Source organism: Centropristis striata, chromosome 24, assembly GCF_030273125.1.
Source record: "Centropristis striata isolate RG_2023a ecotype Rhode Island chromosome 24, C.striata_1.0, whole genome shotgun sequence".
Lineage (NCBI taxonomy): Eukaryota > Metazoa > Chordata > Actinopteri > Perciformes > Serranidae > Centropristis > Centropristis striata.
Window position 1 is genome coordinate 12,818,661 of NC_081540.1, and position 23,197 is coordinate 12,841,857.

The 23,197-nt window shown below is 37.1% G+C and overlaps 1 protein-coding gene across 1 annotated transcript; it reads right to left on the reverse strand.

Annotated features, from left to right (window-relative positions):
* Positions 1-810: 810 nt before the first annotated feature.
* nab1b (NGFI-A binding protein 1b (EGR1 binding protein 1)) lies at positions 811-21,637 on the reverse strand. The gene is made up of 8 exons (XM_059328267.1): positions 21,285-21,637; positions 13,201-14,003; positions 12,982-13,115; positions 12,465-12,516; positions 9,745-9,864; positions 7,573-7,741; positions 4,795-4,947; positions 811-3,925 (listed from the first exon to the last, which is right to left on the reverse strand). The coding sequence occupies exons 2-8, from the start codon at positions 13,999-14,001 to the stop codon at positions 3,849-3,851; spliced, it is 1,506 nt and encodes a 501-aa protein (XP_059184250.1). The 5' UTR covers positions 14,002-14,003; positions 21,285-21,637; the 3' UTR covers positions 811-3,848.
* Positions 21,638-23,197: the final 1,560 nt, after the last annotated feature.

Consider the following 23,197-nt stretch of genomic DNA (forward strand, 5'->3'; position numbering starts at 1 on the left):
TGGCAATAATTTTGGCTGTGATACTGCAAATGAAGGTTTTTTTTCTTGATATATTTTGTAATTAAAATTTCAATTTTTCTAATGGGTCTATAATACACTGTGTACAGAGTTACTACCCTTTCAGACCCTTCGGGCTAAAAATGTCAACTTCCAAAAAAAATGCTATAAAAACTTTACAGATTAATATTTTTTTTCTACTTTTTCCTGCATAAACCCCTTAAACAACTTCCGCCCTGCTCAAAATGACCAAACATTCAATCATTGTGTGGATTTTGACTCTTTAAATGCCAGTTTTATTACATGATGTCACTGTTTTTCAAAGAAAGGGGTTTTCACATTCTAAATCTGACCCTACACAAAACCTAAAAATGCATCAAAATCAATTTTGTTTTTAATCTTTGACATAGCCATGACTGTGATAAGAAACAATGCCCAAGCCAAAAATCATTTTTTATTTTTTTCCCCATAAAAAACATCAGTGACATCATGCAATCAAACAGGCATATAAAGGGTTAAAATGCCCAAAATGTTTAAATATTTGGTAATTTTGAGCAGGGCTGAAGTAATTTAAGAGGTTTATGCAGAAAAAAAGTAGAAAAAATATTAATCTGTAATGTTTTTATAGCGTTTTTTTGGGAGTGGACATTTTCAGCCCGAAGGGTCTGAAAGGGTATAAATTATAGTGAGCCCAGAGGGTTAAAGTTAGTCATGTCTTCAAATTGCGACTTCAGTGTGACTCGAGTCCCCGGCTTCTTTTTTCCAGCCAGGATTCAGTTGAAGAAGCTATTAATCACAGAACGCACCTCACAATAGAGTTCAAAAAAATAAAGTTTAATGTTTATGTGCTGTATAACAAATAAAATATATTAGTGTTTAAAAAACAGGTGCATAACTAGGTGAAGCCTAATCTATCACTTTACAATAAACAGTGAGGAGAACGGTGATCAGTGAGACGGCCGGTCAGACATGCGCTAATCTCTGAAACATCGTACAACAGTCACACAAACTCAGACAGTGTTTGAGCCAAGAGGACCGGAGACGAAAACATTATCTGTCCCCAAAAACCACGATGGCTTTATCTCCCAGAATTCTCCAGATCAAGGACAAATCCTCGCTCGAAACAACCTCCACGAAAAGAGCTCATTGTCTTTAAAATACACTTAAAGTTGGACGACACAAACCAAGCTGCAGGTGAATTCCCACCCTTGAAGTTCATGACAGACGTACAGTTACTGAGCACATAACAAAATGGAGTATGCAAATAGACTTGTTACTTACATAAATATTGCATTGGTCTGCCGTTACGCTGAGTGGGACTAAACTATCTGCAGGGAGTTTTGGGGAAAGGGGAGTTAGACCAAATTGTCTGGACATTATCATCATCTTGGACCAAACAGACGTATTTACACAGTGTGGCGAACACGTAAAAACACAGTGAACACTTATTTGTTATGTATCTACCGCTAAACAGCAAAAACACATCTTTGAAATATGCACTGATGGCCATCACAGGTGGATTAAACACTGTTAAGAGCTAAGGCTAATCAACATTATCATCATGTAAAGCATGTTTTTTTTATATACCAGACACTTTCACACTTGTAATTTTTTTCCTCAATGACACTTAAATTTTTTTCTTTTTGCTCTACATACATAAACACTGTATTGACACCGAGAAATCTACAGCAAAGTTACACTTGACAAAGGAAAACCCTGGTTGAGAGATTAGGCTAGCACTATTTGTTATTACGGTACTATTTACAGACCCCAGGGTGCCGCTCCAAGAGGAACAGCAATACATTTTGCTTTTTTGCTGCTGTTGATAAAAAAACACATACCTGCAATCTTTAACACTCTGCCTTCAGGTGAAAGTTTATATACTGAGTCAATTTCTGCTGTTGGATCATTGCTAAAAAAACACTCACAGGCATGTTTCTTCCTGAAATACTCCCTGTTTGCAGATGTGTGGCTTCGCCTCAACAGCAGTGTTTTGCTAAATTACAAAGTGAAATGAACCAATTAGCTCGGCCTCCGGCGTGCCAGCCCAGCCATCCTACCGAGACGAATGACAGAGGTCCCCTGCTGTTACTCCACAACAGCTCCTATACATCCTCTACTTAAATTACCTTCCATAAATATACACGAGACAAGAGCGAGGAACGAAGGATTAATCCCACCTCTCCTGTTTTCCCATTTGAAGTGAATGACACAAAAAGAAAACGAACCTGCTGAAGAGGCTGAGTCCTAACTCAATCTCCCTACAGTACTTTTACACCTCGGAGTTACAGTACAAATGCAGACGCCTATGTTAGATTTGGGAGAAAGACGGAGGCTCAGAAGACGCGGGGCTGCGGCCAGAGAAATGACAATAAGCCACCAGCCGAATGCTGCTAAATCTTTGGCTATTGCTGGTTTAGATCGTCTTGTTGCACACAAGAACTCTAGTTGCCTTGGAAAGTCATGGAAATGGAGTGTGAAGACAGTTCTCGTCTAAATCTAAAAGTTAGGGAGTGTTTGGTATGTCTAGATGCTTTATGAGACCTTAACCCTCTGAACCCCAAAAAGCTGTTTCAGGGCGTTTTTTGCTCTTTTTACATTTTACTACTACTGGTCTTGTATTTCACTGCAATATATACAATCTATATAAAGTCCTGCAGCTCTGTGGAATCAGCACAATCATGGCTAGAAGTGGGAACAACTCAAAAATGTCTTTTGTGCAGAATAACACAGTTATAATGACATCAATCATTAAAAAACATAAAAATAAAAAACAACTTACTTAAATTACTCTTAAAATTATTATTTTTTCCAGTTGCCTACGTTTCTTGAAAATAGGGGGAAAATGGGTCTCCCCATACTATACATATTGAACTATTTTCATTTTTACAGCCTCTCCTGTCCTGTCCTCTCCTCTCTGCTCTGTGTAAACAGATTTACAGTGAATATTTATCAATAGGTGTCTGCTGGCTGATGGTGGGGTTTAAAGGGTTAAGGGATCACCAAAACTTGTAAAATTCATGTTGTGAATGACTTGAATTTCTTTACTAAACTTTGTTCAAATTATTCAATAGTAGTGCAGATATTTTCCTCTAAACCTGAAGGTTGGGGCTAGAAGAAAAAGGCAGAGGATCACCGAAGTGATAAGGTTAAATGATCAGGGAACTATGAATGTCTTTTCAGAATTTTCTGCAAATCCATCCAATAATTATCGAGATATTTCAGTCCATCTCTGGCGCAGCACTGTTAATGTTGCTAAACGTCTGAGGGATATGAAATACTTTTGGAATTGAAGCTTTTACCTTGGATATTGGCAGCATCTGCAGCTTCAGTTTTAAGGTGCAAATGAGCAAAGAAGGCCTTTAAACATCGGCTACATGTTCGGGATGAAGACGTGCAACAACGCAGCCAACATTTCCGCTTTTATCTCATCTCTGAATCTGCGTTTGAGTTACGACTCAGCCCCGGCGTCACAGCCTGCAGCCTGGCTGTCTGAAGAAAGCAACAAATATAACACCCAGGCAGAGGTAAAGAGTAAACAAACGGATCACTCTTAAATTACATGTACATCTAACGTGTACAATTAATCAACAGACAAAGACCTGCAGAGCACTGAGCGGCTCCTCGACATGCTCTCTAGGTGCTTTGGCAAATACCTTTAAAAAACAAAAAACAGAAAAAGACTAAATCAAAGAAAAATAAATGCTATTCATGAGGCAACATTGGTTGTTAAGGCTCTACTGTGTCTGTGCTTGCTTAGTATCTATTGACGGGTAATAAATGCATACTGTCAAGTGTGAGTAGAATGAATTGGGGGTGGGTACAAAGTGGGGGAGTCGGGGCGGGAGGCACTATGTGGAGTCTTCCGGCTCTGACTTGATGGTCTTCTTTTCTGCGTTGCTGGACGCTCGCTGCGACGTCCCGTTTTCTGAAGATCAAGACAAAAATAGAGGAGGGTATTGTCAGCATAGAGGTTTATAATGAATCTAATATAAAGAAAATAAATGGCTGCTCTGATTTCATTACTCATCAACCAAACCTCATTCAAAAAACAGCCCAAAACTAAGAACAGGGAACCAGGAAGCTCCTCCTCCTGATCGTTTCTTCATGTCTCAGAATTTCAATCTAAAAGTCAAACTGGTTTCACTGGTTTCTATTGGTCGGAACAGGAAGCACTTCTCATTTAAAATGTGTTTTCTTAATTTTATTTACTTATGTATGTGATTGATAGATTATTGTTTCATTGATTAATTTAATACTCATATTTTATTTATTATTATTACTTTGCTTTATATTTTTACCAAATGTATTTATCCGTTTTGTTTTATTTATTCATCTAATATGCCCTTACCTAAAAAAACAAATATTAATAATAATAATACAAACAATATAAAACATATATGTATGTGACAGAATTTTATACATTTTTCAAATTTGTATCATCATTTTATATATTATATAATAATCATAACAGTAATACAGAGTATTCTAATGTAAGTTGGAGTTGAATTAGAATACTCTAGTGTGGACTATATTTTATTCTTAGAGTTATTTATTTAGATTATTATGCTTTCCTTTTTTATTACTTATATATTTAGTTATTTTCAGTTCATTTATTTTTTGTATTATTAACATATATTCATAGGAACTCACAAAGTTTTGACCACAGAACAAATTTGATGCTGGAAATTTTCAGTTTGTTTTTCAGCACGACCTTTGACCCTTGACCTACTTTGTTAAAACCCTGGAGGGTCACAGCTCACAGCATCAGCTAAATGTTGTCACAACATCACAAACCTGTTGCTGGTGTTTTGGTCTCGTCTGTGTTGTTGTTGTTGTTGTTGTTGTGGTTGTGATGGCGCTTCAGTTCATTGGCTAATTGCTTGCCCAATGGGAGGTCGCCTTCCTGCATGTTCTGACTCACCACGCGCAAGTTGATTGGTCGTTCGTCTGAGAGGCGAAAGAAACAGACAGAAACACAAAAGTTATTCCTAATGCTTGCCTCGATACATACATCCTGTTCAATGAAAGTAAACATGAGCCCAGATGTTGTTTTAACACTGGCTTTGTTCCACAGTACATGTTGAGTATTCCCAGTGGTAACAGAGTGTGTTTGTGTGAGTGAAGCTGCAGATCCCTTGTGTTTGTCTTTTATCCCCTCTGAGAGCATGAACATCAGGAACAAAGAGAGAGAGAGAAAGGCGGGAGATTTATCTGCATTTCCTCTATTTTTAATACTGATAACAGAAAGAAATTCTTCATTTTACAGATTGTTTTTTAACTTTACATGCACACTAGTACGTTGTACATTTAAGGTTTTTACCAGTGAAAATATGCATGTCCCAAATTCCTCCCAAACTGTATCAGATTTCTACGCTGCCGTACTGCAGAGGCAACACCATAGGCAATTTTCTGCAACAATATTTAAGTTAATAGGACTTTATGCCAGAGTAGCTAAACTGAACCTCACATCTTGGTGGTGCAACCAAACATGTAAACTGCTTATTATCAAACTAGTTTCAATGGTTATGGCTTTTTTAGTATAAATAAATATTTATCAATCAAACAATTTCTAAAACACCTTTCATACAAGTTAGTGCAGTTCAAAGAGCTTCACAGATTATTGACCATCTGATAACAAGATTTTAAAAAAAATACAAAAAAGAAGAAAAGAAACAGTTAAGAGCCAGAAAAAGAAAAGGAGTAATTATAGTAAACTAAGCTAAATAAAAATAAATATAAAGGCAATTAACTGCTAAAATGTAGCATATCCCTTTTGTATTTATTTATTATTTTTGCATGCATCTATTTATTTTATGGATATGGTCATTTTATATTTATTTAAAATGTATGATTCCATTTATTTATTTATTTGTGTATTTTTTCAACATTTCTTTATGTTTGCTGTTTGCTGTGTACTGCTTGTTTTTTGTATTATTTCACAGTATGTTAAGAATTTAAAAAATAAATGAAAACAGAATAAAAAAAGAACAAATAAAAAAAATAATGATATTTTCTTCATTAAGCCGAGCATAATGTGCATAATAAGAAACATTTGCGCAGTGGAGGGATTTAAAAAAAAAGGGAAGAAGAAAAGAAAAAGCAGAGAAAATGGTGAATAAGAGAGACATAAACAGGAAAATACAGGATAAAATAAAAAAAAAACTGTGGGAGGAGAGGGAGGTTTGGACAGGCAGAGAAGAAGAAGGAGAAGAAAAGAAATGACAAATGACAGGGAGGAAAAAAGAAAAGGGAGAAGAAGTCGAAAAAGAGGAAAGAAAGCAGAGAAGAAGAGGGGGAGGAGAGAGAGAGAGAGAGAGAGAGAAAGAGAGAGAGAGACGCCCCCCTCCAGGCAACTGGCTGGAGGTAAACAGGCGTGGGCGTGATAATTACAGGTGCATTGTGGGATTTGTGGGAACAGCGATATAATGAGCTGTCGGGAGTGGGTGAAGGAGGAAAGGGATGAAAATGAGATGAGGCCCGGAGGAGAAGTAAGATTCTGAATAATGATGTTTTTTTTCTCGCTCTCTCTTCTTCTTCTGTGTTTGAGATAAAGAAGTGACAGCTGCCACGGCTGGGTGTTAAAAATCAGCACCTATAGGCCACATACACATCCAGTGGCTTTTACGACATGAAATACTCTCCAAAAAATATCACTTTAGGCTTTGTTTGTTTTTGTTTTTTTTGCAACCACATCATGATTGGACACTCGGGGCAGCACTGAGCCAAAAACAACTCGGCCAAAAACACGTCCAAACAAACGTGAACGTTTTACCAGAAATATTTTCAGGAATTTTCTGCCAAAGTTACATTTAAGTAAATAAATGACTCTATAAATAAATGTGCTATTACATTACCAAAATAATATTAAAAATAAATGTAGGCATTAATTAATTGATAATATTTGAAATATCCTTTTCATTTATTAAGATATTTTCGAATTTATTTTTAACAATTCTAAAATGAATTTTTCATTCAAATGTAATTATTATTTTTAAAATGTATTATTTTTTCTATTTAAAAAAATATTTTAAAATGTATTTTTCATTTTTCTCCACCTATTAATTTTACTTAATGTATTTATTTCTGGAATATTATTTGTTTTTGTTTACTGCTTGTAAAGTGTCTTTCAGAATTTTGAAAATTGCTATGTAGTCTGATGTATTATTATCATTATTATTATTATTATGCATCTAAAAAAATAAAAACAAATACAAATTCATTCATTTAAAAGTTAATACAAATAAACTGAAGAATTAAATAGGAAATTAAACAAATAGGGGAATTAATAAGATAAATAATAATAGACAAATAAAAAAATATCAATTTATAACCCATTTTAACAAGGAATTAATGTCTATATATTTGTTTTTATTATTTTCTCATGCATCTAATGAGATACTGATTAATTAATCAAGCAGTATTTTTGATTTTTGTAACTTCCGATACAACAACTTAAAGATGACACATTATTCAGGGCTGATTTTGCGCTGAAACAAAAACTGTTTTTGTCAGTAAAATTATTTTTTTAACCAGCATTTAAACTCCTCTCCACCGTCTCCTCATGCCTCATACCTTGGTTGTCTCTGCTGGCGTCCACGGCGGCTCCGTTGGTGTTCTGGGCGTCGTTGAGGTACTTTAAGGCGGCGGGGGGGATCCTCCAGTCCAGAGCCTGCAGTCGCTCCTGGACGGCGGCGTCCTGCAGGATCTCCATCTGCCTGGCCAGGAGACGCTCCAGCTGCATCTGATGGACACAAACAAGGACTTTATTAAGGACTCATAGTTTAGGACAAACTGAACAATTCCAGTCATTGCATTTACAGAATTTTAAATTTAAAAGTCAGTTAAAGCAGTTACATTTTCTTCTTCCTATTTATTTTGCAGTGCAGAAAAGCTGTTATAATGACATATATCAAACAAAAACAAAAAAACACCAGTTAAATTTCTTTTTTTTTTTCTTCTTTTAAATTGGAATAAAATTTAATTAATTAAACAACACTTTTCCAAGTGCCCACAAGTGCCATGAATTAAAAAATTAATAAATAAAAATTTGGTCTCCATATGCTATATATATTGAACTATTTTTCCAACTTCCACTTACAACCTCTCCTGTCCTCTCCTCTCTGGTCTGTGTAAACAGATTTTCAGTGAATATTTGTCATGTGACCGTTCATCTCAGCAGAATCAATCATGGATTCACAGTGTCACTGAGGAGCAGAATATAATGCTTTTAATAGGATCTAGTTATTCCACATGGTTTATTTTTGGCGATTTTTTAAATGAGTCATGTAGAATAAAGTGATTTTGACAGAAATATGACATTTTTAGGCTTTGTTTTGGATATTTTTCTCACAGAAACATTTAACTTATGATCTGTTCAAGGACTGTTCTGACAATAATGCCTGTTTTTACAGTTTCTTTCGACAATAAACGGTGGATTTGGCAAATTGGAGTAAAAATCCAAACGTGGCGATTTTTTTTGTATTTGGTGTCATATTTACCCACAGAGCTTCAAAATCCTCTCAGACATCTGACTGGACCTAATCAAGCTTTTCTTTAGTCCTCACAAAAGTACAAAGGAAACTATGTGAGCGGTCCTGCATGCAGCCTTGAGAATTATAACTCCAGCTGCAGGCCGCCATTGAGCGTTAACACGGAGGACGAATAAAGTGAAGACTGACAAACATTTGTTGACACCTTAGTTTCATAGAAATGTGCAGGAATAAAAACATCTTAATGTCAGTCTGCACATCACTGTCAGCTCAGATTATTACGGGACATGCTCCACATCCTCACACAGGCTGATGGGAGCAGCAGTGCAGAGGGCCTGCGGTGTGAACGCAGCCATGAAATCTCTTCTTTTTCTTCTTCTGAGTACGATTTCTGAGAAATCACATCAAAATGACGAGACGGGTGAACCGGCATATGTACACATGATCACACATGAAGAAGTGAAGGCGCATTGGTTTTCCACAAACGGTTCACATGAGCATGTTTTCTTGCTAATGAGTTATCATAAAGCTCTCCTCCTACACTCCGGCTCTAATTAGGAACAAGCCACAGCAGCAGAGGCATTGGAAACCAATAAAGAACATTACTGGGATCAAACTGGATCCTGCTGCCACAAACATCTGCTGACATGGAAATCTGTCGCCATGTCTGCTGCTGAGAAAAAAACAGGGCTGATGACGTAGGTTGTGTGTTAGTCTCTTTTAAATTTAGCGTTGTTTTAAATGGCTTCGCAGAATTAAAGCAATGATATTTGTTGCTATTTTTTCCTGAAGGGGAAACCAACTCTAACCAACTAACACTGAGGCTTTTAACGCTCTGAAACCTAAAATAAAAATGATTTGTTTTAAAAAATTGCCCAAATTACACTAATTATCATAGACGAATCTGTAGAAACAGTAATTATTGTACGATAATCAACTTTCTGACAGTAATCGAATGCATCATGTGTGACAAACTCTTCTGTCCAGAATAATAATAAGTTATATTTTATCAAAATCACTTTAGTCTTGTTTAAAAATCTGCCTAAAATTGAGTATTTGCACTAATCAGATCTTGTAAAAAATATTAAATTCTGTGCTCCTTGACTACACTGTGAAGCAAAGATTGATTCATTCGAGACGAACGGTCACGTGACAAAAATTCATAGAAACACGGACTTTAACAGAAGACTGTGTACACATTCTAACAAAATTACCAGCAACCGCTTCGACTATTTCATTTGATTGGTCTGCCTACCTGCAGATTTCGCCCAACAGTTTCTTCTCCTTTCGACTTGGCGCAGGCCAGCTGCTCCCTCAGCATCTCCTGCCTCATGTGGATGGCCTGCAGCGCCTCCTGGATGTCGAAGAAGTTCTCCTGAATGCGTCAAAAACAAACAGAAATAAAGTCCTGATTAGTTTTCTCCTTATTTAACTCTTTGTAACAGAACAGTAGAGTAATAGGTCAGGTTTTGAGGAAACTTAAGATGTGTCCACTGTACTGTTGCTGGAAGTTCTGGAGGGATAACTAAATAAAAGAGGAGTTTATTGTTTTGTTTGTTGTTTACTTATTATTGTTTATTTAATTTTTTGGTGCCAAAAATGCCAAATTCTGGATATGTTAATGTAAATAAATAAATATTTCTACAGTGATAACATATATCAAATAAAAAATGATTTATTAATAATATAAATATAATAATAATAGTAATAATAATAAAAATAATAAAATCTAAGAAAAAAGGCAAAAGAATTATTTAAAAAAAGAGGGATAAATAAAGTAAAATAAAACAAAATAAAAATAAAATAAAACAAAATAAAAATGCACATAATAATAGTCATAATATGATATATTAAACTACCAGAAAAGAAGAAGAAAAAAAAACAACCCGGGAAGATGAACAGCATCATATCTTCTTTTAACACCAAAATGTAATTCTTGAATGTGATCAAAAAAATAAAAATCTTCTGATGCTAGTTAGTTTAAAAAAATCTGTTGAATGTAAATGAAATGAATTTGCTGGTTTGTTCTATTATCAGTACTTCATATATTATTCTAGTTGTTTTATTTAATGTTAACTGCGTCATCTTTTCTTTCAAATAGTTTTTAAATTTGCTTTTTCTTGTAATCAAATTTTTACTACACTGTTTACTATTATTTGTTTAAATGATTAATTAATGCATATATCTATATCATAATATACATACTTTAAAAAGCTCTTGTAACTGCTATTTTGAGAAAGTATCACATAAATAATATCAACCTTTTTATCATAGTAACTTTAACATAGTGACATGAGATCAGCGACATCATTTTGAAACATCTACATTATTTTCATTTCCTTTGATAAAACAACAGCTGATAAAACAAGGTGGGATTTTTGGGAGTTTTTCTGATTCTGCAGAAGAGCGGCCTGAAAGTGAATTTGGCAGGAATTTCCCTTTTTGGGAGCTCAGAATAGTTTTCTTCTGTGAGCAGGTGTCGACGCATCTGCGGCGCTTCGTGTCGGTTAAAATCCCTGCAGAGTTTGCAGTCGCCACATGTTTTCTATCATCGTTTTACAAAGTGAGAGGAGCCATTCAGAGCTCAAAGAAAAACTCTCAGAGCCAAGTGTGTCAGGAGATGAACGCTGAGAGATCGCTTTGTACTCTGTTCAAGGCTGAGTCCATTCTGTTTCTGATAGCTGCACACAGAGCATCTGCCAGCGCTGCGTCTTTAAATCTAAAGTGGCAATCAACAAGTTTGTTCCTTTAATTTAACATTTTGAATTGATGCTAAATGTAATGGAAATGGGATAATGACACCATTGGCGTTAGGATTGGTTCTTTTTAAACCTCGCTTTCAACTGAAACAGGAACAGGATGGCACGAAGCTAACATTACGTCTCGGTGCACCAAAAGTCTCTGCATTTGGCGACATGGACCTTTTTTATTAAGTGTTAATTAGGAATAAAACTGTACAGAGACAAAAAGTTTTGTTTTTCTGAACAACACTCAACCTTGTCACAACCATTGTATACATTTCTGACGACGTTTAAATGAACATAATAGACAACAATACAATGAAAATATCTGAACCTCAGAGCCAGAAAAAATGAAGACATTTTTTTGGAATTAAAAAAATCCCATAAATAAATAGGATAAGAGATAGAACCAAAAATGATATTAATAAAATATTAATAATAATAAAGAAAAAATACTATGACGCAATATCAATAAAATTGACATGCTGCACCTTTAAGAGTCAATTTTTCCCCTTTTTTCACAAAATAGCTAAAATAGAAACCTCTGTTTTCTCGCTCATTGTGAAAAACTAAACCTGAAAATATGTAAATATCTTTCATGTTTTTAACTGCCCCACTGTAACATTTCACCGGAAACAGTATGTTAGTCACGTACTATTGGTTTCATATTGCGGTTTCTGACATACTAAAAGATCTGTTTCTGCCTTAGACTATGTTTGTTGGATACCAACAGGCTGAAGTGGTGTAGTGTTTGTTACTGCACCTTGCAGACCATCGGACCAGCCAAAGAGGAGAAGAAATCCTAAACTAGAGCATGTTCTTTGAAAGAAAACTGCTGTTCAGAGAGTTTCAGACATTCAAAGTGACAATCTGAGCCCGTCCGAGGTGAAAAAAAAGCAATTTTAGTGGGCACACATTAAAGTTGTGCAGTGGCCCTGCTTGATTCCATTATAATATAGATTATTATTATTGCTCTCCCTCAATACTGGACTGATTCTTCAAGATTGAAGATTGATGGTGAGCACAAAGAAACTGTCTCCCTCTGCAGATAGAGGTGATACAAATATCATCCTGCACACTGAGGCACAAACAGACAAATAACAACTCATGGAAACGACTGGAAAAACACATATAAAGACGCAGAATGTCTATGTTTGAATTTCAGTAAGCACTAGCAACAGCAACTACTGCACGGCTGTAATCTGACTGCAACGTTTCAGCCTGCTGACCTTACCTCTGTTTTAATCCGTTTAGGGGATGGCTCGTCTCTGTCTCCGCAGCGAGACCTGCACAGAAACATCCGGAAACACATTTCAGGACTTTAGACTTTAAAAGCAGGCATGAATAATGGAGGAATGGATTTATTCTACAGTAAGCAGAGAACAAAACTCTTCTCAAAATAAACACCACAGCTTATTCACAAAATAACTTTTTTGCATGAAATTGTTTTAAAGTTGTTTTCAAGAGAACGGCAGGAAACATTTTGTTTGGAAAAACTGAAATCAAATCACATCGAACAGTATCTAAAATGCTACGTATCTCAATGTTACTGGCATCAATAAACTCATTGTGAGGGATTTTTAAAGGATTCTTCTCAGTGGTCGTCCATAAGGCCGTATGGATTATCCTTGGCTGTACCATAATTCTGCCTGATTTCATGATGTCTCAGCTGCATTTCTGTTCTCTTCCTTGCACGGTTTTGTCGTTCTATGCACACAATAACATAAAGCAGACAGAGCAGTGTCACTCACTTGCTGGTGCGGTAGGTGTATTTGTAGGTGACCTCTCTGGAAATCTGGCGGGCGAGTCCGAACAGCTCGTCTCGTCGTGTCAGCAGAGCCATGTCCCGCATGCACAGCTGGGCCGCCGCCTCGTTCACCGTCAGCTGCACAGTTACAAAAACACATCAAGTTCAAGGACAATTTCATTCGTCAAGCACTAATGTGATTTTTTGTCTTTTTGTGGACAACCTCGTGCAGCGTCAAGTGTTTGCCGTCCCTCCTCTTGGAGTCAAAGCGTCCGTAGATGGCGCTGTATTTTCGGATCTCCTCTTCCCTTCGTGGCTCATCGTCGCTCATTTCAAAGATGTGTCCGATCATCTTTGCCAGTTTCTTGTTGTTCTTCAGCTGCTCTTTGACCTCGGCTAAGTCCGTCTTAGGAAGTCCCGGCGCCATCCTGTCCACACACTCCAGGACAGACTGGACGGCGGCGGCGTCTAGAGCCTCTAACGCGTCTCTCGGCGAGGACGGGGAGCCGAGGTCTGACGGCGACAGGCTGTGCTCGCTGTCGTTGCTGTGGCCCGACCAGAACCGAGCCTCGCTGCTGCCCTGCAGGGGCGACCCGGCCGATACTTTGTCCCGCGCCACATCCAGCTTCCCCGGGTCGGAGCAGGCGGCGGCGACTGCTTTGGGCATCTTGACGCTGGCGGTGTTGGCTCGGTCCTGTCCGCTGAGCAGCGTGGGCGAGCCCTCGGGCAGTTTATAGACGGGGATGCTGCAGACGGGCAGCGACGTGAGCGGCTGGTTGAAGATGGCCGGGTTGGTGACCCAGTCCCGCAGCGCTTTCTGCAGGCGCCGCACGTGCAGCGGCTTGCTCGCCATGCCGACGAGGGCCATGATCTCCAGGAACTCCTCCTCCCCGGCTTCGCACAGCTGCTGCACGTCGTCGCCGCCCTGCTGGATGAAGGCCTCGTAGTAGTAGAGCAGGTTCGCTCGCTGCAGGATCCGGTAGAGCTGCAGCTCACCCAGGGTCCTCGGCAACACCGCCGCCATACCTGAAGGAGGACGCACGACAGGTCAACAAGACTGCATTTAAAATGTTTACTTTCTTGAGAGTTAGATTAGAAGATTGACTCCTCTCAGTATAGCGAAAATATAGCTGGAGCCTGTTAGCTTAGCTTAGCATAAAGACTGCAAACAAGGGAATTCATTTAAAATAAAAACCCTTTCTCCACTCAGACCTTATTCTGCAGCAAAACCACCACTGTACACTGACATGAAGGCTTTTTTCTATGAAACATGTACATGACTTATATTTGGACTGCGCATTTTATTCTTGGCAGGTGCATGATTTGCAGGTTATCAGGCCTCAGCAGGTGCGTGAAAACGTTGCATGAGTGCCTCACATTTTTAGCCTGAATGTTCCAGAAAGGTATTTCATATTCAAGCTTTAACTCTGTGCAGTAATCTACATCTTTCAGGTGAAAGATTTTTTAGAAATGACATTCCTTCAACGCATGGGTTCAAAAATACTACAAAGCTGATTTTCATAAAGCTAATTTTGTATTTCTTATACTTGCAGAGAACTGATCTACTAATGAGCATTCGTTTCATGTCGTATTCTGCTTGAATGCACATCGTAAACAAACATGCTTTTTCCAGGGTTCCTACACTTAACTTTTCAGTTGCTTTTCTTAAAGAAATGGTAGAAAATGCTGTTTTCAGCCTCTCAAATATGGAGATTTTCAGCTTCTCACTGCTTTATGTAATATAAATTGAATATCTTTTGGTTAAGGACTGACAAAACAAGATATTTAAAATACCTTGGACTTTGAGGAACTGGGGTTGATTATTCAAGAAAATAATCAGCAGATTAACTGATAAAGAAAATAACTGTTTATTGCACTTATACGTGGAGCATTGATCTATTAATGAGCAGTAATTTCATGCAATATTCTGCTGAATTCACATAGTAATAAAACATGGTGTTTCCAGGGTTCCCACACATTTTGTATTTCAAATTCCATAACTTTCCAAAAATGTTCACACTTGATTTGACATCTGAGTAACAGAGCTGTAATCATGAATTGCCTAATCAATGAGTCAAATTGACAGATATTTGGATCGATTAATTGGAATAAAGTCATTTTTCATGCAAAAAATGTCAGGAAACGCTGTTCTCAGCCTCTAAAATATGGATATTTTCTACTTTTGTGTATTTTATGTCATTATAAACTGAATATTTTTGGTTTGGACAAAACAAGTCATCACATTGGACTTTGAGAAACTGCAATGGACATTTTCCTCTTTTTTTCTGACATTTCAAACGAGAAATCAAGATAACAATCAGTTCAATGCCATATTCTGCTTGAAAACATGTGATCTACTGTTAACCTCTCTTTGAGTCTCTACATGCACCAGGGCAAATTGTGTCAATAAACCTTTTCTGAATGATATGTTTAGCTGTCAGATTAGTATTTATCTTCGCTGTCATTCACTCTGCCTCCTCTCTCTGCACTCACAAAGCAAAGACGCGCTCAGATCTGTGCCAAATTTCGCCTCTTGCCGCCCTTAAATTTGAGAAAAAGGCAAAAATTGGAGGCTTGTTCTCGACTCTTCCTATGTGCATGCGAGGCTCGGCGGAGGCCCAGCTCACAGAGGAGTGGCAGTCAGCAGGCCCGGGTTGCTGGGAGGACCACATGCCTCTCTCCACCCCTGCAGGATGTGTAGGTGGTGGGCTCGCCTCGCCCAGAATAGGCCCGGAGAGCCTCAGCCCAGGGAGCCAGGCAGGCCTCGACTCAGCCTCCGACTGAGTCGGGAAAATGACGACTGCTGCCTGAGACGAGACGCTGATTTCAACTACAAACACAACTACCACTACAACTACTACTACTACTGTTGCTGCTGAGAGAGCTCCTGCTCAGTCACAGACCTGCTAGCAGACACCACAATGGTTTGTCATTTAAATCTCTTGACCAGACGAGCAACAAAACACTCAATCTGTCCTAAAAAAGTGACGTGTGTACCCAGGTTTATAATCCATACTTTGAGCTAACTCCCTTAAACACGTTCAAACAACGATTCCTTTGTTAGCATTCACAAAACGACAGCTCTCCTTAGGTTTTTCCAGCATATCTTTGTGACTTTGTTCTTACTTCTATATCAATAATTATAACGATATCATCTTCCATCATGATGTTTCACTCTGGATATCGTGATATGCCAATTCACACAACCCTATCAATAATAACAATCATCAATATCAATAATTGCTTTGGAAATGAAGCATTTTTCAAGGCATATATTTGAAATTTAAGCAAATAAGCTAATAATTTAATCAATCCGCTTCGTTCTGCTACTTTCAGCTAGAAACTGTGGATACAAATCAAACAAATCGGCACTCGTAATAAGAAAAGCAACAAAATCAACAACCTCTGTTCACCGCATATTTGTATTTAGGGCTGCAACAGAGAAGTGCTTTCACTAGTTTGTCTATGAATGGTCAGAAAATATTGAATTTTATCCTCAAAAAAGTCCAAGGTGACACAATTGTCAAGTTTAATTCAATGACCTATAATAAATACTGGTTAAAAACTTTTTTTTTTTTTTTTAAGTCAGAAGTGGAGATTATTTTTGCCTAAAAAATACTAAAAAGAGTGATAAGAATTGTTGCTGATTAAAGGTACAATGTGTAACTTTTCTGCAGGAAAATGTCTGACCTCTGTATGAATTATTTGTTGAATTGTAAGCTGAAATTCCAAATATTTTTCAAACCTAACATTAAAGGAAACAGTTCCTTATCCAATTTTAAGCCAAATTTTTACAATACACTTTTAAGATTTTGGTTTTTATTAGTTTTTATTGGTCGAACATCTGGATCTTAAGTTATTAGAGAAACAAGCTGAGCACATGTTAGCAGCAGCTTGACCCTGTGGCCTCTGATGTCCTGTGTCCACCAAACTCCATTAAAAAATGCAGATTTTAAAGTGAAACTGCTTAATTCTAAATTTTTCTTTTTTGTATTTAGCAAGTCGGTTGGTTTTGGTAAGCAGGAGACCTCGGTGGATAATTCTGCTGGTGAAGACAACAACTCCCATGATCCCATGCTGCATCACTACATTACCAAACTCTTTTGTTCTTGTTTTAATTTAAGAGAGCCCTAGCTAGAGAAGACTACATATTGTGTGTTATATGTGACAGCTTTGGAAATAGAAACAGTCTTAAATTAAAGGTTGTGAGTTTTCCACATTTATAATAGTCTAAAAAAGTAAAACAAATAAGAAGTTTGGGACATAGGTAGTGTCAGATCTATAAATATGCTCGTTATTTCCTGAGAACAATTTTATCAGAAGCTCAACCTGCTGAATTTCCATCTATATCACCTGCGTCAAGACAAATGTGTGTGGTGGCATTTACAACCAGAGTTAGTGCTGTAAAATAAAGTGGTGACACAGTGAAAATATCACTGTGGGAAAATAAAGTCATGCACAAGAGAGGAAGTTCTACACGTGCAGCATGAGCATCGATGATGCCACAACCAACTCAAGCAGACACAAAACAACTTGTCTCATCATGGATGAGAAAAACAGAATCATATTTGGTCAAATCTAAGTTATATCCACATAAGAAGAGTTCATAATAGCTTAAAGTATTAAAGGTAACATACTCATAATGTTGAATAAAGACCCCTGTGAGTGTTTTATTATTATATATTGGATTGTTATTGATGCTTTTACTGTTATTTAGTATTTTACAGTTGTGGTTAGTCACAGTCAAAATATTTTATATGCTGTTGGTAGATTAATGCAATTAATGCACATAATATTACTGATTTTAGAGAGGAAAAATTCACTGATTACATATATGGCTAAGGTACTCAGAGGGCTGCTTTCTTAACAAATAACTGTATTAAAGAATATTTACCATTATTACACATTATATATGTTTTACACTGTCAACCAATTCTAGAAATAATGACTGAGAAAATAGAATTAAATAAAAAAAATAATGTTTGTTTGTAAAGTAACTAAAGCTGTAAAAACTGAAGAAAAAAAAAAGATATTTCCCCTCTGGTGGACAAGAAATATGGAGGTTTTTATTATTAGTAAATGTAATAGGTTACATTGCACCACTGAAATGCTGAGTTCTGAATAAAGTTGCAGATGGATGAGTTATCAGAGCTTCACATACTTCACTGTCCCATTTACATCCAAAAGGGAAAGCTTGAAACAGGCACAAGGTAGTTTTAAACCTGTTCGGAACGGCCTCAGTAAATCACCAATACAGAGATAACTGTGAACAACCGATGGAGTTTGGTGATGTTGTGAAGTAGCGTGGGATCATGGGAGTTGTTGTTTTCACCCCCTGAATTATCCATAGAGGTCTCCTCCTCTCCAAAACAAACAGAACTGCTGATTAAAACCAGTTAAAATACTGAAAAATGCAGTTTCACGTCAAAATGTATTGTTTCTCAGTGATGTTTGGTGGACACAGGACCGAGGAGGATGCTGATGTTTGCTCAGCTTGTTTCTCTGATCACTTAAGATCCAGACGTCCGTCAACTAAAATCCTTCATCTTGTCAAAATATAGTTAAAACGTTGAAAAGAACGTTATCTAAGTGTGTCAACAAACTCAGATTCCTATTCACAGGAGGTGATCCAATGTAATTTCCATTAATCCTGTTCTGATTTTTATAGAGGTTTGACAGCTAATCGTAGGAATAAACTGCAGGTAAAGTCAAAACGTCGAGAAAAATATAAAAATTCAAGAATGAATATAAGATAGAGGTCAGGTTTGGTCTATTCTATGGAACAAGGTAACTTATTAATGATGAATTTTGCTTTGTGATATTTTAGCTGCTTCTGTAGATAGTTGTGGTGATGCTTTTTGGGTTTTCAGGATCGTTTAGCTCTGTTTTTGTCTTTTGTTGTCTTTTTTTTTGTCTTATAACATCTCGGGAAATGTTGGGAACAAGTGTTCTTTTACAACTCATCCTCAGTATCTGATAATCCATAAGTAAAATCAATCAATCGAGACTTAAAAAGTGTGTCTAGAAAATGTGGTTAAAACTGGATGAAAAAGTCAAACACAACGCTGAAGATTGTGGTGCCATTTAAAGGGCAACCAGATCAAACGGACCGTTACCTTGTTAAAAACTACAGATTTCTCTAAGTTTATACATCACAAAGATCGGGTCGTTTTTTTATCGTGGGAAAAGTTACATATTGTATCTTTAATCACCAAAAAATGGATAAATCGTTTTAGGACAGTTGTTCAGATAAAGTAAGGTCAATAAATGTGTCATCTTGGGTTCTTTGACAACATAGTTCTATATTTTATGATAATTCAAGGACAAAACTGTTAAAAGTACTTATTTGCTGCAGACTTAAATGCAACACTGCAGCTAACAGAGGTTGCCACAAGGTCGATAATTAGGTTATCCCCAAACATGGTGGTGTAATGTCCGTATATCATATGATACTTCCTGTTGTGTGTCATGTGTCATAGCCAACATGATGCCATAACAACAGCAGAATTTGTGTTGTCAATACTCTGCCTCTAAACTCTTGTTCATACTACTTTACTTGTTTTTACTGTTTTCTAATAAATCATTGCCACTATTATAGCATCAATTACTACTTTTATTTAGTATTTTCCTGTGTCGAGCACTTTATAAGTTGTTTTTTGAAAAGCTCTATATAAATAAAGTCATTATTATTATTATTATCTCTGCAGAAAGACAGAAATGAAGGATTATCTCTGTGCGAAATGTTTATTCAAGTGCAGTTTTTGTCCTTTTACTCATTGTTTTTCTATTTGGATATCTAAATTTTATTAGTTTTTCTTCACGTTCCAAGTCCAATTTCTGAATATTCTTAATAATTAAAAGTTCATTGCTATCATAAAGGATCATAATGCAAGTATACCCTTTTAATTATCATTATATCAGTGGCAAAAAATAGTCTTAATATGATAAGAAATGTACTTTATTGTTTATTGTATTATATATTATTTGTGCCAAACTGCCACTTTTATCATTTAAGGCTTTTTCTGCAGTTTTTTTCACAATAAAGTGAGGATGTGTGAATTGAATAACTATATTTAGCTGCAGTGTGAACTCCTGTGTGCGTATTGCAGGTACAAATGTCTTTCTGGAGAATGAAATATTCCTGCAGCTTCAAAAAGAAGCACACTGTGTTTTTTTCTGCAAATAGAAACTGGATTAATTTACTTCACTGAGAAAATAGCTTCAATAACGCAGCTTATTGTCAGTGTTGTAGTTCAACAGCCGTCTGCACAAACACTCTCAAGACTGATATCTAACAGCCTGCCATCTTACTCCAGTTTTATCACAGGAGACGTGTGTGTGTGTGTGTGTGTGTGTGTGTGTGTTCTGGGAGTAATAGGCGGCTGTGAATGGCAGGCTCTAATTGAAGTCCTGCTTCACAAAAGCGAGTTGAGCGAGTTTGGCTTTTCACCTGGAGAAGAGAGGCGTGCGCTGGCACAATGGCACACACGTACACACACGCTTAGATTACACATGCACACACACACACACACACACACACACACACAGGCTGATGTGTAGTTTTCCAGGTGAAGTGCCACGCTGCAGCCCAGGATTATCTAAAGTGAGGAATCCTTTGATTTCACTATGATTCAGGAGGAATTTCCAAATCTCTCAACCTGAAGCAATAACGTTGTGATCATCACTATGACCTGGCGTTCACACTGAGTGTCCTTGGTCCTTGAAAGCACCATAGTTAGTACAATAAATGAATAAAAATGACTCTCAAGCAGCTAAAAATAACATGAATTCTCCACACAAGCTATTGACAAGACAAATCACATAATAATTCCCATAATATTCCTATCATAACTTATCAAAGGTGCTCAGTAGTGAATCTACAATGACACAATCACCTTTCGTAGCACTTTAAGTCCTATAATATCCACATCATATACATTTAATGTGCATGTGGAGGGCTGAAAATGAGCTTTAAGGTATTTGTCATTTCTAATGTTATTTCTATGACATTAATTAAGTCTTTGTTGTAAGTGTTTAATGGAATTCAGCCGGGTTAGCTATACTATAATTGACATTTATGGTGCTTTCATGCCATATTTGCCGAATAGAGACTCACAGCATGTGTGTGGTGCTCAGTTACCCCCTATCAGAGTTTTACAGACATCCTATGTGGCTTTCATGCATTTCCTACAATATTCCGACAATAACAGGCGGTTGTTTGGTTGCAAATATGACAGAATTGAGGATAAAAGCAGCAGCAGCAGGTAAGGAATATGCAGGATTAAACCTGGGTTTAATTGTGCCTACCTGGTGAGTTTTTGGCCCCTTTTGGTCCGCCCTGGTCCGATTCCTCTTTCTGTCTTTCTCCTTCTTCTGTCACTGTTTGTCAACACACAGCACTGGGGTGCGAATTTGTGCAAAAAAGGAAAGCCCGCACAGAAGGGATCCCCCGGCGAGGAGCGAGGCGCGTAAAATTTAAAAACAATATGTAAAATCAAGGAAAGAAAAATTATTTCCAGGACAAAAAAGACAAGCCAAAAGAGCGCGTGCTTGTCTGTGCGTGCTCGAACCGGGCGACTCTCCTCTCCTCTTCCTCTCTTTCTGGAAACTTTTTCTCTCTCCTGCTGTTGAGAGAGAGAAAGAGAAAAGCGCAGAATATCAGTAAAAAAAAAAAAAGCCGCTGACCTTCGTGCGTCTTTTAGTGCGTCTTTTTCCTCCAAGTGTGCGTGTTGAGTGTGTGTGTGTGAGTGTGTGTGTCAGTGTGTGTGAGTGTTTGAGTCCTCTCCCAGCGTCTCTCCACTCCCCTGCACTATTCACTACTGTCAAGGTAATTACACGTAGCCACGCACACTTCCGGCTGCCGCGACAAAAATAAAAGTACCGTTTATAAAGCGCATGAAATTAGAGGTGTTTATACATGTGATTGTATTCCCAAAATAAAAAATAAACAGTTATACTAAATATACCCAAAACAACTTACAATTTCCTAGGAATGCAATTAATAATTACAGCCAGTATCGAATAGGCTCATGCTTTTTCTTAAATTAATCGTTTGCTTTATAAAATGTCAAATAGTAAATATAATGTCCATCCCAGTTCCTCATAGTCCAAGCTGATGTTTTAAATGTCTTGCTTTGTCAGTCAAAAACCTAAAAAAATATTCATTTTAATATGATTTAAAATGGAGAAAAGCAGAAAATGTTGCTATACTCTGTTACAAGTAAAAGTCCTGCAGTCGATATATCGTAAAAGTATCAGCATCAACATATACTTAAAGCAGAATAAAAAATACTCATCTTTCAGAATGGCCCATTTCAGAATCATATATGTATAATATATTATTGAATCATAATTGTAATGTTCCAAGTTTTTTTGCATTTGGAGTTGTAAAAAATATAAATACACTAAGTTACTAAAGCTTTAAAATAAATTTAGTAGCACAAAAAGTACAATATTTCCCTCTGAGATGTAGTGTCACAGATGAATTAAGTAGCATAAAATTGAAATAGTAGTAGTAATAGTTTTCCCTTTTTTTGTCCCATCAAATATATGTCGCTTCTCTCAAATGTATGTCGCTTTGGATAAAATCGTCTGCTTAATGACATTGTAGATTGTAGATCATAGAATGTAGATTGTTTTGTTTATTTGTCATACTTATTCCAATGTCTGAATCATTTTAAGAATTAAAGTTCATTGCGTGTACTTAAATTAATTCTAATTATCTAGTCTTAAAATAACAAATATATTGCTTATCGCAAATGTTTCTTGGACAATATGTCATCAAACAGAAGTAGTTGCTTAAAGTTTCCACTTAGTGGAACATATTTCACATGCTTTTATTTTGTCAGCGCTTCCTGTTTTTGTCGCGATCTTGCAGCGCGCACCTTCATGCGGGCAGCAAAATAAAGTGGGATATTCCGCGCGGTTGCCACAGAGCCTCTCTCTCTCTCTTTCTCTCTCTCTCTCGCCCACGCTGCTCCCTGCGTGACGCAAATCCGCGCGTGGGCGGACACACGGGGCGTGGGAGGCTTTCTGCACGGAATACCAAACACAGGCAGGTTCAACACCCACAGAGACACAGAGAGACACAGCAGTTTGCACACTTCATGTTCTCAAACTAAATTAACACGGCGGAGAATATTTTATTAATTCATCCTCAACTGTGAATACTGTCAAAACCAATATTCAATAGATATCAGAATCGATCATTGTGCAATTTT

What these genes read in the sequence shown, in the direction of transcription:
- nab1b (XM_059328267.1), bottom strand. Translation starts at nt 14,001, where the DNA reads ATGGCGGCGGTGTTGCCGAGGACCCTGGGTGAGCTGCAGCTCTACCGG. An exon ending in TACACCTACCGCACCAGCAA is followed by an intron (nt 12,517 to 12,981) that starts GTGAGTGACACT and finishes GTTTCTGTGCAG; the next exon opens with GTCTCGCTGCGGAGACAGAG. An exon ending in GACCAAAACACCAGCAACAG is followed by an intron (nt 3,926 to 4,794) that starts GTTTGTGATGTT and finishes CTTGATCTTCAG; the next exon opens with AAAACGGGACGTCGCAGCGA.